The 16,266-nt window shown below is 36.3% G+C and overlaps 1 protein-coding gene across 1 annotated transcript in view; it reads right to left on the reverse strand.

Annotated features, from left to right (window-relative positions):
- Positions 1–1,066: 1,066 nt before the first annotated feature.
- LOC106747954 overlaps positions 1,067–16,266 on the reverse strand; it is a 19,109-nt gene continuing 3,909 nt past the window's right edge. The window contains exons 3-13 of the mRNA XM_014626010.1: positions 15,334–15,593; positions 14,737–15,088; positions 8,835–9,091; positions 8,234–8,624; positions 6,989–7,144; positions 4,533–4,789; positions 3,932–4,286; positions 3,405–3,635; positions 3,217–3,324; positions 1,267–1,422; positions 1,067–1,117 (exon numbers count right to left, since the gene is read on the reverse strand). Of these exons, the coding sequence (XP_014481496.1) occupies positions 1,067–1,117; positions 1,267–1,422; positions 3,217–3,324; positions 3,405–3,635; positions 3,932–4,286; positions 4,533–4,789; positions 6,989–7,144; positions 8,234–8,624; positions 8,835–9,091; positions 14,737–15,088; positions 15,334–15,593 (2,574 nt within the window). The remainder of the gene's footprint in view (positions 1,118–1,266; positions 1,423–3,216; positions 3,325–3,404; positions 3,636–3,931; positions 4,287–4,532; positions 4,790–6,988; positions 7,145–8,233; positions 8,625–8,834; positions 9,092–14,736; positions 15,089–15,333; positions 15,594–16,266) is intronic.

Consider the following 16,266-nt stretch of genomic DNA (forward strand, 5'->3'; position numbering starts at 1 on the left):
TACCTAGATAAGGCACTGTCCAATCCCCCGAGTTCATCCCTACGTGCTACGTCCCCACTCCGGTGACCATCGATATTATGCATTGAATAGGATAACGGTAATAGACGCAGTTTATCGTCTACTTGAATATCCTGTAATTTCGTTGACGCTCTGAATAATTCCTCCTTCGCCCGCATAAAACAATATTACGTGTATGTCTCTTCGAGCGGTGATCAATTTTCCTTTTGCAAATTTTTCTCCATGTCGTCGCGATACTATTGTTAAAAAACAAGTGTTCTTCGCTTTTTCTACGCGCATAGAAGACTATTATCGTGCTGGGTCGCAGGTGAACGATCTTAATTCTGCATTAGTTATTCCAGCAGAACGGAACTGAATTGCATGCGTGGCCATGAATCTTGGAAGAAATAAATGAGGGGAGAACATTGTGTCTATCTTGGGGCGAATATCGAATAATACCGGGTAATTTTCATAAATGCTACGGTGTACTGCTCTCTGCGACGGGGTGCATTTGTGATATAAGTATCAAAGGCAACAATTTTTAATCGATTAATTTTGTCATTGAAACTTAGTTACGGGCACAATGAAACAAAGATGCCGTGGAAACTATACATATGGATAATTTGCAGGGAAAATTTTATAGCAAATAAGTTGGACAATAAGTGGTCTGAGGCATCACACATGCTTTTTCCAAGCAAAAATGTTTTAACCCTTGCAATACTAAAAACAATCAACGAAAAGACGCTGCATAAACTAGATGAAGATGATCAAATTTGCCAGTGAAGGCAAATATGCTATTTGGCAAATATACTATATACGCTATCGCTTTTTAACTAACAACATTTCAATGTACAATGCAGTAACAAAACGACAAAAAATAATTTATTAATTTATCGTGTTAAATATGAAGATTGAATATGTAATCAGTAAGTCCACGATTACATCTGTAATCTATATAAAGATTTAGTCTACGGTTATCATGTAATTTCATTGGTAACAGTTTCTAAATTGTTACCCCATACTAATTACGGTATTTAGGGTTCACGTTACGTTAAAGTATATAATGATATCAATACATTGCATACAAAACAGACACATATGACGCCGACGCTTTCATGATCTAAAATAAGATGAAACAAGTTATTGCTCTTAAAGAGGTGATATATATGTATATATGTAACTGATATAGTTTGCAACGAGCGCTGGAATTAGTTGACAATAGTACAAAATGTCGGATAATTATAGATGAAGAAAAATCGGCAGGCTTACACTCGCGAAGGCTTCCAACGATAAAGTCGTCATTCCACCCGCCGTGATAGTTAGTTCTCTTTGAGATCTCATGATTACGAATAACATATTTTTAGCGTGATTAGACGACATGTTGTACCATAGTGAATCGTACGCTGCATCGGCCAGTGATATACTCTGAGAGCAATGCAACAAACAGAATTTGAAGTAAAATGACGTCTGTCTTTATTGGAAAATTTATAAACAAGTCCATATATTGGGAGTACAAATTAGTTCGGTCCGTTTTCAAAAGATGGCTCTGGCTGTTATGAATGTTTCATAGTGACAGCTAATTTCGGTAGTTTCAGAGAGGTTAGACATCTGTCAATAATATTCAGTTTATATCGCTTTGAGTTTCATACAAAACCCCTGTTTTTTACTGTATTGAATATGTCAAATTTTGTGTTAACTAAGCAGCATTTGCAGGAGGTTTTAATTTTCTGCTTTAATTGGAAGAAAAGTGCAGCTGAAGCGTATCGAATGCTTGTAGAAGTTTATGGTGACAATGCTCCAACTGATAAATCATATAGGGAATGGTTTCGACGTTTCAAGAATGATGATTTCAGCGTTGAAGACAAGCCTCGCTCATGCTGTGTATCTGGTGGGACCAAAAGGGTGTTATATACTATGAGCTGCTACAACCTGGCGAATCCATTACAGGCCATCGGTATAGGATAAAATTGATTCGTTTGAGTCGTGCATTACGAGAAAAACGGCCGGTATATGAGCAAAGACATGACAAAGTTATTCTTCTGCATGCTAACGCTCGGCCTCATATTGCAAAAGTCGTAAAAAATTATTTGGAAACGCTCAAGTGGGATATTTTACCGCACCCGCCGTATTCGCCGGACATTGCTCCTTCTGATTACTGGTTGTTCTAACGGATGCAGCACGATTTGGGAGGTCACCGGTTTACTTCTTTCGGAGAAATCGAAAATTGGCTCTTAACTTGGATCGTCTCAAAAGACGAGACATTTTTTCGAGATCGAATTCGAAAATTGTCTGAGAGGTGGAAAAAAGTAGTAGCCACTGATGGATAATACTTTGATTAATCTGTTCATTCATTTTGTTCTGAAATAAATGCATTTTTGACCATATAAAAACGGACCGAACTAATTTGTACTCCCAATAGTATCATTAAATGCTTAATACTACGCTGAAAATAAAAAATATATATATATATATATATATACATATGTTCAGGGTGTCCAAAAACAATAATGCCAACTCTTGTATTTTATGATTTTCGCAATAATTATTGAATAATTATTAAATAATTATTTGATTTTAACGTGCTCGACTACTTTGTTTAAGGCTATGTTAAAACTTCAGTCGAGCATAGACATGATGGTGCCAAAGATGAGGTACACTAAGCAATTTCAGCGGCCTTTAACACAATTATGCCGAACATGGTGCACCATGGGACACAACAGATAACTTAAAGAGCCGAACTCTTACAAATACGAGGAAGTCACTTCGAATAGTTACATTAAATAATGTAAAGAAACTATTAAACCATTATTACAAATATCATAAAACGATACAAGACTCTTTTATTCATCTCAATCCGTTCTATGCTTTCACGAGCATTTTCATTACTGTTCTGGGACACATTGTATATTATTCTTGCATCAGAATTATAGTACATCTAGAATAGAACATGCAAATAAAAAAATCTACCATTTGTTTTAAGATAACTGTGCCTTAAAATATGTACATTGTATATGTTTCCTTATATGTTATGTAATCTTTTTTTAAATAATTGTGCTATTATGTTCAATAAAAAACTATAATAGATGTACATAACAAAGATAATATATATATATATATAATACATATAATACATATAATACACATAATATAGAAATAATTAGTTTAACATTTAATTTGAATGAAAATATCACTTACAAATGATTTTAAATATCTACTAACCTTAATGCTAAGATACTCTCCTACAAAGCAAATGATAAACATTTCAATTGTTACAGCGCCATAAGCAAATGCGGTTTTTATCACGCCGACACCAGATTCGTCGACAGACTGTTTCATTAAACAATTAAGAAAGTAAATGTGTAACGGTATCATTTACCGCGCACTCTTATACGTTTTACGGTACCTACTGCCATAATGAAAAGTCCCAAGGCACAAATAACTATGGTATTCAAAAGCACTTGCATCAAAGCTATGAAGGAGAATAGCTTATCGACATTCTCGGAAAATGAAATGACTTTATTATGCCTCTCGACCAGTATTCCTAATGCATGTCCAGAAGAGCCATATGAAGAAATTTCTTCCGAGATAATTTTCAAGTCTTCACATATGATATCAATTTGTCCGCTTGCATGAAGTATCTGAAATACATTTAAGTATCTGCAAAGACTTTAAGTATTTTGTTTAAAGAAAAAAATTACATTATCACATCCCGATAAAAAAAAAAGAACAAAAACAGAGCAAGATGTAATATCCTCCCATGATATATAATTAATTATAAAAATTTCGGGACCAGTGATCAATAAACTTGCTTGTATTATTTTTTATCAAGTTTTAAGCGACGACACGGTTTTCGTAAAAACAAGTTTTGCAAACTTATCGTTTAGTTATCATTGCCTTATAAGTCGACGCGTCGCAGAATCTAGACGAAACGTACCAGAGTAAAAAGCAGAGTGTTCACAATAGTAACCGAGTACACGTTTAACATCGCATGCATAAACAAGACAATGACGAGCAGTTCATAGATCGGCGAATGCTCAGCCTCAAAGGGAAGCAGTATCTTGATGGGAAACGGTCGTGAAGTATCATTATCACCCCCTGCCTGATGCGCAATTGCGATCGCGGTGTCGGCCATGACGTAGATCGCTCCGGCGAATGTGTTGAAACCGAACAAAGCGTTCGAGCAAAAATGTGAAATGCCAGCTTTCGTTGTCATCATGTGCAAATGTTGATCGACGTTCACGCACTCGCGCCAATCAGTGTCCATAGCGGCCAGTAATTTTCGAACCACGCTGCAATGTGTCGCTTTAATCGAATAAACATATTTCGTGCGGTGGCATTATCACTTCAATGGCCAAATTATACGCCATCATGTTGACTAATATTTAGATCGGCGAAATTATTAAGTCACGTTGTGCTTCGACGAAGATCAGGGGGAACGGATGTTACATATCGAGGGACTCAGCTCGGTCTCATCCATCGAATGCGGAAACTGATCGGAGGAACTTCAAATCGCGCTGTATGACACGAAATCTTACCGACGCTCCTTCCAAAGTGTTATCACCTTAATGGTAGTCAAACTATAATAGAAAGCCGCCGGTAAACTGTCTACAAGATTCTGCAGCTCCCCCGGCTTGCAATGCGCGAACAGATACACGTACTGAAAGTACAGCACGGTCAGCGCAATCGACAAGTAAATCATACGATTAACGACGGCGTATGGCACGTCCGGCAAGGCGCCCAAAAATCGAAGACCGAATTTCACAGACGGACTAATCGTGCTTGTGAGTACCATCTGTTCGCGATCTGTCCCGAGAACACGCGAAAGTCGCAGTATGTCCGGTACCCTCGTTAGCGATCAACTGAGAGAGTGCTGACCGATCCTGCAAGTGCATCCCCACATGCGGCGGTCCCCACTTCAGTGATCACCGATCAATCATTATTATGCGTTACGCGGTGTAACAGTAAGTCGAGACACAACTCATTATTTGTATGTTAGTCTCGTAATGACATTGGTGCGCTAAATAATACGTTACGATCGCGCACGGAAAGAAAAAACTTACGTCTCATGAAGTATTTGCGATCTTTTCCTTTTCTTTTCTCGAGAATTCTCCTCTGTTACAATGCTATACCATCGATTAAACGCAAGCGATTTTCGCGTTTTTTGCTTGTACGGCAGACCATTTATCGTACGATGGCTGCATTAGTTATTCCGACAGAACGGAACTAAACTATTCGTGTTGTTACGAGGTTTACAAGAGATAAACAAAGGAGAAACATTGTGTCTCCGCTAGGAGCGAATATCGAGTAATGACGAGTAATTTTCATAAATGCTATGGACAACAGCGTTGTCCTGGATGCACATGTGACGAGAGTCTCAAAAGCAAAAAAATTTTAATCGATCAGGCTCTTCGTGGAATCTTTACTACAGTCGCAGGCAATAAATACGCCGTGGAAAACAGTACGTGTTCGGAGTTTCCAGAAAAGATTTCGCAGAAAATACTATAGACAGTGGTCTGCAGCCACATGTCTTTTCTAAGTAAAAATGTTTTAACTTGAATGTACACGTTAGTAACTAGTGATTATTGTAAAAAAGAGAGTGATCTTCGCGTTTCGTGCACAGATGATTATTTAATGTGCGGTGACTCGGGGGTGAACGGCCTTAATTCCGCATTAATTATTCTAACAGAATGGAACTAAATTACGTGAGTGGTCAGAAGTCCTAAAAAAATTATGTGAAGGATGAACATCGCATTTCCTCTGGATTAGAGGTGAATATCCAGTAATGACAAGTAATTTTCATAAATAATACGAACAGCATATGCTGGGATGCAAATGTGGCGAGAGTCTCAGAAGGAAAAAAATTTTAATCGATTTGATTCGCTGCTGCAGCTTTGTTACAGGTGCAAGTAAACGAAGATGCCGTAAAAGCTGTACATATATGTAGAATTTTCGGAAAGAAGTTTTCATAGTAAATACTTTAAACAGTGATCTATAACTATATATATCTTTCAAATAAGAATATTTTAATATATATAATATCAAAAAATAATCTGAATAGGTTAAATGCAGATTGAAACTAGTTGAAAGTACAAGCAGCGAAAATTCGCTGTTTAGACACTTGGCAATGCTCAAACTTTCAATGAAGGTCTAACGGTAAATTTGTTGGACGTGATGTGAGACTATGAATTCATGTTATTTTCTCTAGGTAAAAGTATTTAAATAGGCAACATATAACAACGAAGCAACAATATGATATTATTGCATCGTATCAAATATAAACTTAGATTCTGCAAGCAGCAAATTCAGTTCACAATCATCATGTAAATTCATTCATAACAGTTCCTAAATTGTCATCCTATATTAATTACGCAATTTAATCTTAATGCACGCAAGCGCGCATTGCCATCCTATAGATATGTATATCAATATATTGCATTCAAGACAGACATATATGTTGCAGACGCTTTCATGATCTAAAACAAAAAACAAATTATTACTTGTAAAAAGAAGTGTACATAAATATATGTAAATATATATGTATAACATGTAATTATATACAAGGTGCCTGTTGCTAAATGTCTTATCTGCCATATACTTATAATTTAGGTCGATATGAACAAAAAGTCGTGCACCTATTTCGCAAACAACCATGTATATTTTTAAGTTAAAGAATTAAATAATTAAAGAAGACAGAGAAAAATAATTATATCCTCCGCCGCTGGCCGCACGTCGCATTTCTTCCGTATTATTACTTTCTTCCACATTCTATAATTAATAACTCAAAAATTTAAGTGGTTCCTTGCAAAATGGTATAGAAGTTTTTTATTCACATTAACTTAGATTACAAGACGGATGAGACATTTAGTGACAGACATTCCGTACAATAAGCGTTGATGATTAGAAAAGGTACAAAGAATCAAATAGTCATCGAGAAAATCCTCGAAAAAAGTCATTGAAAAAAATACATCGAAAAAAAAATCTGCAGACTTACACTCGTGAAGGCTTCTAACGTTAAGTTCGTAATTCCTCCCACTGTGATCGTCTGTTGTTTCTGAGATCTCATAATAATAAATAATATATTCCTACCGTGACTGGACGACATGTTATACCATAAAGAATCATATGCTGCATCACCGAGTGATTTACACTGGAAGTAAGGCGACAAATAAAAATTCAATTAAACGGCAATTTCATTTAATAAAAAAATTACAAAGTGTTTACAACCTATAAGTTAAAACACACAAGTCAAGAAAGAACGTTCATAAACAAAAAAAACAACTTAAAAATAACGTCAATATATTTTAAGAGAGAGAGAGAGAGATATATATATATATATATATATATATATATATATATATATATATCTTAAAACACGCATTTTATAATCGTTTTAGAACGGAAATAATATCAAGTTCTTAACTGTAATTAAAAATAGTCTGTCAAATTAGGATTCGTAAGAAAATGATTTATACTTATTAAATTTTAATATTTACTAACCTTAAGGCATAAGTATTCTCCGACAAAACAAAATATAAAAATTTCCATCGTTATGCCCATGTAACCACATATGGTTTTTAAAAGGCTGGCGTCACTTCCAATGTGAGTCTGTTTCATTAAACGATCGGGAAAGCTGAATAAGCTAAGATATCGATCAACGTGCGTTCGTATGTACACTACGATACTCACTGTTATTAGCACGAGTCCCAAGAAGCAGATAACCAAAGTATTACAAAAAACTTGCAATAAAGCTATGAAGGAGAAAACTTTATCGAGATTCTCGGAAAATAATATTACTTTATTATGCTTCTCGACCAGCATTTTTGTTCTATAAGCAACTGACTCATAAGAAGGCATTTTGTTAGAGATACTTTTCAACTGCAGACAAATGACATCGATTTGCCCGCATACATGAAATACCTAAAATATACTTAAATATCTGCAAAAATTTTAAGTATTATGTTTAAAGAAGACAACGCTTCTTGGCGAATGTTTCGTTTAAAATGAAGAAGTAGAAAGAAAGCGAAATGTCCTCCACACATATAGATAATAGAAATTATTGAATTAAATGATTTCTGATCGGTCACAAGTAAATTCTTACCTACATAAAATTATAGACTCATTAAGCAAAAGCGATTTTTGTAAGTAATATCAAATTGTAAGAAAAGCTACATTATAGTTCTCGCATCTGTATTTTGGGATTATAAGCCGACTCGTCACAGAATTTGGCAAAACATACCAGAGTAAGGATAAATGAGGACAGAAGGTTCACCGTATATACCATCATCATCGAATGTAGAAACAAGATAACAACAAGTAGCTCATAGATCGGCGACTGATTAGCTTCAAAGGGTAACACTACACTCACGGGGAACGGTCGTGAAGTACCATTGCCGGTTTCCACCAGATCAAAAAAAGCATTCAAGTTATTGCCGCCAAAGTATAATCCACCGGCGAACGTGTTGAAACCCAACAAAGCGTTCGTGCAAAAACTCGAGAGGCTAGCTCTCACTCTCATTAAGTGCAAATGCTCATTGACGTTAACGCACTCCCGCCAATCAGTATCCATAGCGGCCAGTATCTCGCGAACCACGCTGCAATGTGTCGCTTTAATTGGATAGAGATACTTCCTGCGGTGGCGTAGTCACCTTTACGCGAAATTATACATCGTCGCATCAATTAACATCTGGACGTTGTGATTATTAAGTCACGTTTGTTTTAACGAAGATCAAGAGGAATGAATAGTACACATTGAGGAACTCCGAGTCGATCTCATTTCTCAAGGGACGTAAAACGAATCGGAGAGACTCAAAACCGCGTTAACTGTCGCGAAATCTTACCGATGATATTTCCAAAGTGTTATCATCTTCATGGTGGTCAAAGTATAATATAAAGTGGCCGGTAAACTGTCTACGAGATACTGCAACTCGCTCAACTTAAAGTGCGTGAATATGTACACATATTGAAAGTATTGCACGATCAGTATACTCCATATATGAATCAGCCGACGAACGGTGGCGAATGGAACTTCCGGCCACACACCAAGGATTTGAAGGCCGAGCTTCAACAACGGATTGATCGTGCTCATGGCCACCATCTGACAACGATGAGATATGCCGAGAGTAAACTAGGAAGCGAAAGTGCACGCACGGTACCCTGGTGTACAATAAACTATGAGAGCATCGTCCAACCCCTCAAGCGCATCCCCACGTGCCTGCGGCCCCTCTTCGGTGACCAACGATCAATTGTTATTATACGTTGCGTAGTATCATAGCAATTAGGGAGACAACTCATTATTCGCTTTTCCAATGCCGCCGACGCTTTGAATAATACCTTCCGACAGAATATTGATCTAAGAAAACGTTACACATACGTTTCTTTCGAGCGAGCATCGGTTATATTTTCTGCTTTTTTTGCGAATTTCTCTCCATGACAAAGTGATGCTACCAATGAAAAGCGAGTGATACTCGTATTTTTGCATAAAGAACATTTAACGTACAATGACTCGGTTGAACAATCGTAATATAGTATTAGTTATTCTAACGAAACGGAACTAAGTTACATGGATGGCTATGAATCATGAAGGAAATAAACGGGGCAGGAATAATGGGTCTCCCCCTGTCCAAAGAGGAATAGCAAATAATGCGAGTAATTTATAAAAATGTTACGGAGAACAGTGTTCTCCGGGATGAACATGAGGTAAATTTCTTAAAAGTGAAGAAATTGTAATCAACTTGAATCGTCGTAAAAATTTGCTAACATGTACACGTAAACGAAAATGATAATGCTCCAACTGATAAATCATATAGGGAATGGTTTCGACGTTTCAAGAATGATGATTTCAGCGTTGAAGACAAGCCTCGCTCATGCTGTGTATCTGGTGAGACCAAAAGGGTGTTATATACTATGAGCTGCTACAACCTGGCGAATCCATTACAGGCCATCGGTATAGGATAAAATTGATTCGTTTGAGTCGTGCATTACGAGAAAAACGGCCGGTATATGAGCAAAGACATGACAAAGTTATTCTTCTGCATGCTAACGCTCGGCCTCATATTGCAAAAGTCGTAAAAAATTATTTGGAAACGCTCAAGTGGGATATTTTACCGCACCCGCCGTATTCGCCGGACATTGCTCCTTCTGATTACTGGTTGTTCTAACGGATGCAGCACGATTTGGGAGGTCACCGGTTTACTTCTTTCGGAGAAATCGAAAATTGGCTCTTAACTTGGATCGTCTCAAAAGACGAGACATTTTTTCGAGATCGAATTCGAAAATTGTCTGAGAGGTGGAAAAAAGTAGTAGCCACTGATGGATAATACTTTGATTAATCTGTTCATTCATTTTGTTCTGAAATAAATGCATTTTTGACCATATAAAAACGGACCGAACTAATTTGTACTCCCAATAGTATCATTAAATGCTTAATACTACGCTGAAAATAAAAAATATATATATATATATATATATACATATGTTCAGGGTGTCCAAAAACAATAATGCCAACTCTTGTATTTTATGATTTTCGCAATAATTATTGAATAATTATTAAATAATTATTTGATTTTAACGTGCTCGACTACTTTGTTTAAGGCTATGTTAAAACTTCAGTCGAGCATAGACGTGACGGTGCCAAAGATGAGGTACACTAAGCAATTTCAGCGGCCTTTAACACAATTATGCCGAACATGGTGCACCATGGGACACAACAGATAACTTAAAGAGCCGAACTCTTACAAATACGAGGAAGTCACTTCGAATAGTTACATTAAATAATGTAAAGAAACTATTAAACCATTATTACAAATATCATAAAACGATACAAGACTCTTTTATTCATCTCAATCCGTTCTATGCTTTCACGAGCATTTTCATTACTGTTCTGGGACACATTGTATATTATTCTTGCATCAGAATTATAGTACATCTAGAATAGAACATGCAAATAAAAAAATCTGCCATTTGTTTTAAGATAACTGTGCCCTAAAATATGTATATTGTATATGTTTCCTTATATGTTATGTAATCTTTTTTTAAATAATTGAGCTATTATGTTCAATAAAAAACTATAATAGATGTATATAACAAAGATAATATATATATATATAATACATATAATACATATAATACACATAATATAGAAATAATTAGTTTAACATTTAATTTGAATGGAAATATCACTTACAAATGATTTTAAATATTATAATTGGATAGAGATACTTCCTGCGGTGGCGTAGTCACCTTTACGCGAAATTATACATCGTCGCATCAATTAATATCTGGACGGTGTGATAATTAAGTCATGTTTGTTTTAACGAAGATCAAGAGGATTGAATAGTACACATTGAAGAACTCCGAGTCGATCTCATTTCTCAAGGGACGTAAAATGAATCGGAGAGAAACAAAATCGCGTTAACTGTCGCAGAATCTTACCGATGATATTTCCAAAGTGTTATCATCCTCAGGATGGTCAAAGAATAATATAAAGTGACCGCTAAACCGTCTACGAGATACTGCATCTCGCTCATCTTAAAGTGCGTGGCTATGTACCCATATTGAAAGTATTGCACGATCAATATACTCTACATATGAATCAGCCGACGAACGGTGGCGAATGGAACGTCCAGCCACATGCCGACGATTTGAAGGCCGACCTTCAGGAACGGATGGATGGTGCTCATGGCCACCATCTGACAACGATGAGATATCCCGAGAGTAAACTAGGAAGCGAAAGTGCACGCACGGTACTCTCGTGTACGATAAACTATGAGAGCATCGTCCAAGCCCTCAAGTGCATCCCCACGTGCCTGCGGCCCCTCTTCGGTGACCAGCGATCAATTGTTATTATACGTTGCGTAGTATCATAGCAAGTAGGGAGACAACTCATTATTCGCTTTTCCAATTCCGCCGACGCTTTGAATAATACCTTCCGACAGAGTATTGATCTAAAGAAACGTTACACATACGTTTCTTCGAGCGAGCATCGGTTATATTTTCTGCTTTTTTTGCGAATTTCTCTCCATGACAACGTGATGCTATTAATGAAAGGCGAGTGATACCCGTATTTTTGCGTGCATAAAGAACATTTAACGTACAATGACTCGGTTGAACGATCGTAATATAGTATTAGTTATTCTAACGGAACGGAACTAAGTTACATGTCCATGAATCATGAAGGAAATAAACGGGGCAGGAATAATGGGTCTCCCCCTATCCAAAGAGGAATAGCAAATAATGCGAGTAATTTGTATAAATGTTACGAAGAACAGTGTTCTCCGGGATGAATATGAGGTAAATTTCTTAAAAGTAAAGAAATTGTAATCAACTTGAATCGTCGTGGAAATTTGCTAACATGTACACGTAAACGAAAATGACATGAAAACTATACATGAATTTTCAGGGAAAATATTTTATAGTAAATAGATTAGACAATAGCCTGAAATTATTTGCCTTTTGCCAACAGGTATGTTATAATCTTCGCAACATTGACGGTTAAATTAACCGCACAGACCGCAAAACATGGGTGAGTTAGTATCCATAATTAATATTTACGTTCTAGTAACCATATAAAGACATTAATACCAATGTTAAAAGTGCAGAGATCTTTTTTGCAAACGCAAACAGTGGAAAGGCATTGTAGTAAATTAGGACGAGCTGATTAAACTTGCGAGTGAAGGCAAATACGTTGTACACGATGTGAGACTACATTATTGTTTTTTGCATAACAACATTTCAGTATACAGTTTAGTAACAATGCAACAAAAAAGTATTTATTATGTCGTATCAGATATAACAATAGATTGTATAATCGGCAATTCTACGATTACACCTACAATCTAATAAAGTCTAGGGTTATATCACTGTAATTTCATTGATAACATTAATGATAACAGTTTCTAAGTTATATCCCATATTAATTGAGCCATTTAGGGTTCACACTAGCTTCGTAGAATTTATAATGATATTAAAACATTGCATACAAAACAGACACATATGACGCCGATGCTTTGACGATCTAAAATAACACGAAACTAATTATAGTTCTTAAAGAGGTACATATATATTATATGCAAATGACATATTTTGTAATAAGCGCAGAAATTATTTAATAATAAGGCAAGATTGTAGATGAAAGACAATCTGCAGGCTTACACTCGTGAAGGTTTCTAACGATAAATTCATCATTCCTCCCGCTGTGATAGAAAGTTCTTTCTGAGATCTCATGGTTACGAATAATATATTTTTAGCATGATTACATGACATATTATACCACAATGAATTGTAAGCTGCATCGGCGACTGATATACTCTAGGATTAATGGAACAAATAGAAATTGGGTTAAATAACAACTTCCCTTATTGGAAAAATTTGAAACATGATCTATAAGCACACGAATATCATAAAATATTTATAATACAATGCAAAGTGTGTATATATATATTTCACAGATTTTCTCTTGCCAAAGTATTATAATATATCTAAAACATATAGAATATACACAAAAAATAAATAAATATAGCTTTAAACAGTGCTCGGAATTAGATTCACTTTTGATGGGATTTTCTGGTTACATACTTCTCTTTGTCGCTTTAATAGGCCGATTCTCTAACTTTAACGAAAGAATCATTGTCATTACGGCGTCGTTGCGCAGGTATAATATAATAAGTATATATATACACATGACGGAAAAGCTGCGCAACGATATCGTAACGATAACGACACTGTCGTTAAAAGTTGGAGATGCAAAGAAAAAAAGTTGGTATAGCTCTTGAAAGTCGCCTCGAAAGTGAAACTAATTCCGAGCAATACTAAAATATAAACGTTATGTGTGCATGCTTTTTGTCAATCAAAAATTGTTTCAAATAATTCAGCTATTATGTTTAATAATTAATAATGAGATGGTTATAGATAATAAAGATAGAGCAGATAATAGAGAGAATAAATTTAATAACTAATTCGCGTTTAAAAATTACTTACAAATTATTTTCAAACATTCACTGACCTTAAGACTAAGGTATTCTCCCACAAAACAAATGATAAAAATTTCTATTAGTATAGCGCCATAACCAAATATGGTTTTTACCAAGCCGACACCAGATTGATCAACCGACTGTTACATTAAACGACCAAGGCACCGAATGTATTACGGTATCGATCATCGCACATTCGTGTATACACTACGATACTCACTGTTATTAGCACGAGTCCCAAGAAGCAAATAAGCACAGTGTCACAAAAAAGTTGCAATAAAGCCATGAAGGAAAAAGCTTTATCGAGGTTCCCGGAAAATAAGATTACTTTATTATGCGTCTCGACCAGAATTTTTGTTCTATAAGCAACTGATTCATAATGAGGCATTTCTTTAGAGATACTTTCCAACTGCAGACATATGACATCGATTTGACCGCTTACATGAATTACCTAGAAAAAACTTAAATATCTGCAAATATATCAAGTACTACGTTTAAAGAAGAGAAAGCTTTTCGGCGAATATTTCGTCTAAAAAGAAGAAATAGAAAGTAGAACAAAATATCCTCCAAATATATATGATAATAAATTATTCAATTATAAAATATTTGCGATCGGTCACGAGTAAATTCTTACCTAGATGAAATTATAGATTCATTGAGCAAAAGCTATTTTTGTAAGTAATAACAATTCATAAGTAAAGCTACATCAATGTTCTCGCGTCCGTATTTTGAGATTATAAGCCGACTCGTCACAGAATTTGGCAAAACGTACCAGAGTGAGCAAAAACGTGGACAGAAAGTTCACTACACATATGATCATCATCGAATGTAGAAACAAGACAACGACAAGTAGCTCATAGATCGGCGACTGATTAGCTTCAAAAGGTAACTCTACACTCACGGGGAGCGGTCGTGAAGTACCATTGCCGTTTTCCAGATCAAAGAGAGCATTCAAGTTATTGCCGCCGAAGTATAATCCACCGGCGATAACGTTGTAAACAAACAAAACTTTCGTGCAAAAACTCGAGACGCTAGCTCTCGCCTTCATTAAGTGCAAATGCTCATCGACGTTAACGCACTCCCGCCAATCAGTATCCATAGCGGCCAGTATCTCGCGAACCACGCTGCAATGTGTCGCTTTAATCGGATAGAGATATTTCCTGCGATGGCGTCGTCATCTTTACGCGAAATTATACAGCGCCGAATCAATTAACATCTGGACGTTGTCATTATTAAGTCACGTTTGCTTTAACGCAAATCAAGAGGAATGAATGGTAAACATTGAGGAACTCCGTGTCGATCTCGTTCCGTGGGGGACGTAAACGAATCGGAGAGATTCAAAATCGCGTTATCTGTCGCGGTATCTTACCGATGATTCTTCCACAGTGTCATCATCTTCATGATGGTCAAGGTATAATATACAGTGGCCAGGAAACCGTCTACGGTGAGATACTCCAGCTCGCTTAGCTTAAAGTGCTTGAACATGAACATATACTGAAAGTATTGCACGATCAATGTACTCCACACAAGAATGAGCCGACGGACGGTGGCGTATGGCACGTCTGGCCATATGCCGAGAATTCGAAGACCGAGCTTCAGCAACGGATTGATCGTGCTCATAGCCACCATCTGTCAATGATAATATGTCCCGAGAGTAAACTAGAAAGCGAAAGCCGGTACACGCACGGTACTCTCGTGTACGATAAATTGTGAGAATACCCGTCGAACATCGAAGTGCACCTCAACATATGTACTGCCTCCCCACCCCGTAACGATGGATCAATCGTTATTATGACATTTGCAATATACCAATGCAGTATGTCGAAATATAGCTCATTATATGCACGCACGCGTGAATAATGCGTTTTGATCGCGCGGCAGAAGAAAAGTTACATATACGACTGTATAGGCTTACGCTCGTGAATGCTTCTAACGATAAATTTGTCATTCCTCCCGCAGTAATAGAGATTTGTTTCTGAGATCTCATGATAAAAAATAATATATTTTTACTGCAACTGGGTGACATATTATACCATGAAGTTTCGTATCCTGCATCGCCGAGTGATCGACTCTGGGAGCAAAACAAAAGCAGACGAATATAAAAAAACGTTTAACACTAAACCTACTAGTACCGGTCAAATTGATCGTTTTCAAACTTTTATAAAATGTACACACTTTAAACGTTATAATACCGTTATCGAACTATATAACAATTCTTAGAATATGCATATAATATTTTTTTCACTCTGTACTTCTAGTTATTTTTTCTCTTTTCCAAGAAAAATTTATCATGTGTCCTACC

This window comes from Dinoponera quadriceps, unplaced genomic scaffold (assembly GCF_001313825.1).
Source record: "Dinoponera quadriceps isolate SergipeBrazil2010 unplaced genomic scaffold, ASM131382v1 scaffold2683, whole genome shotgun sequence".
Taxonomy (NCBI): domain Eukaryota; kingdom Metazoa; phylum Arthropoda; class Insecta; order Hymenoptera; family Formicidae; genus Dinoponera; species Dinoponera quadriceps.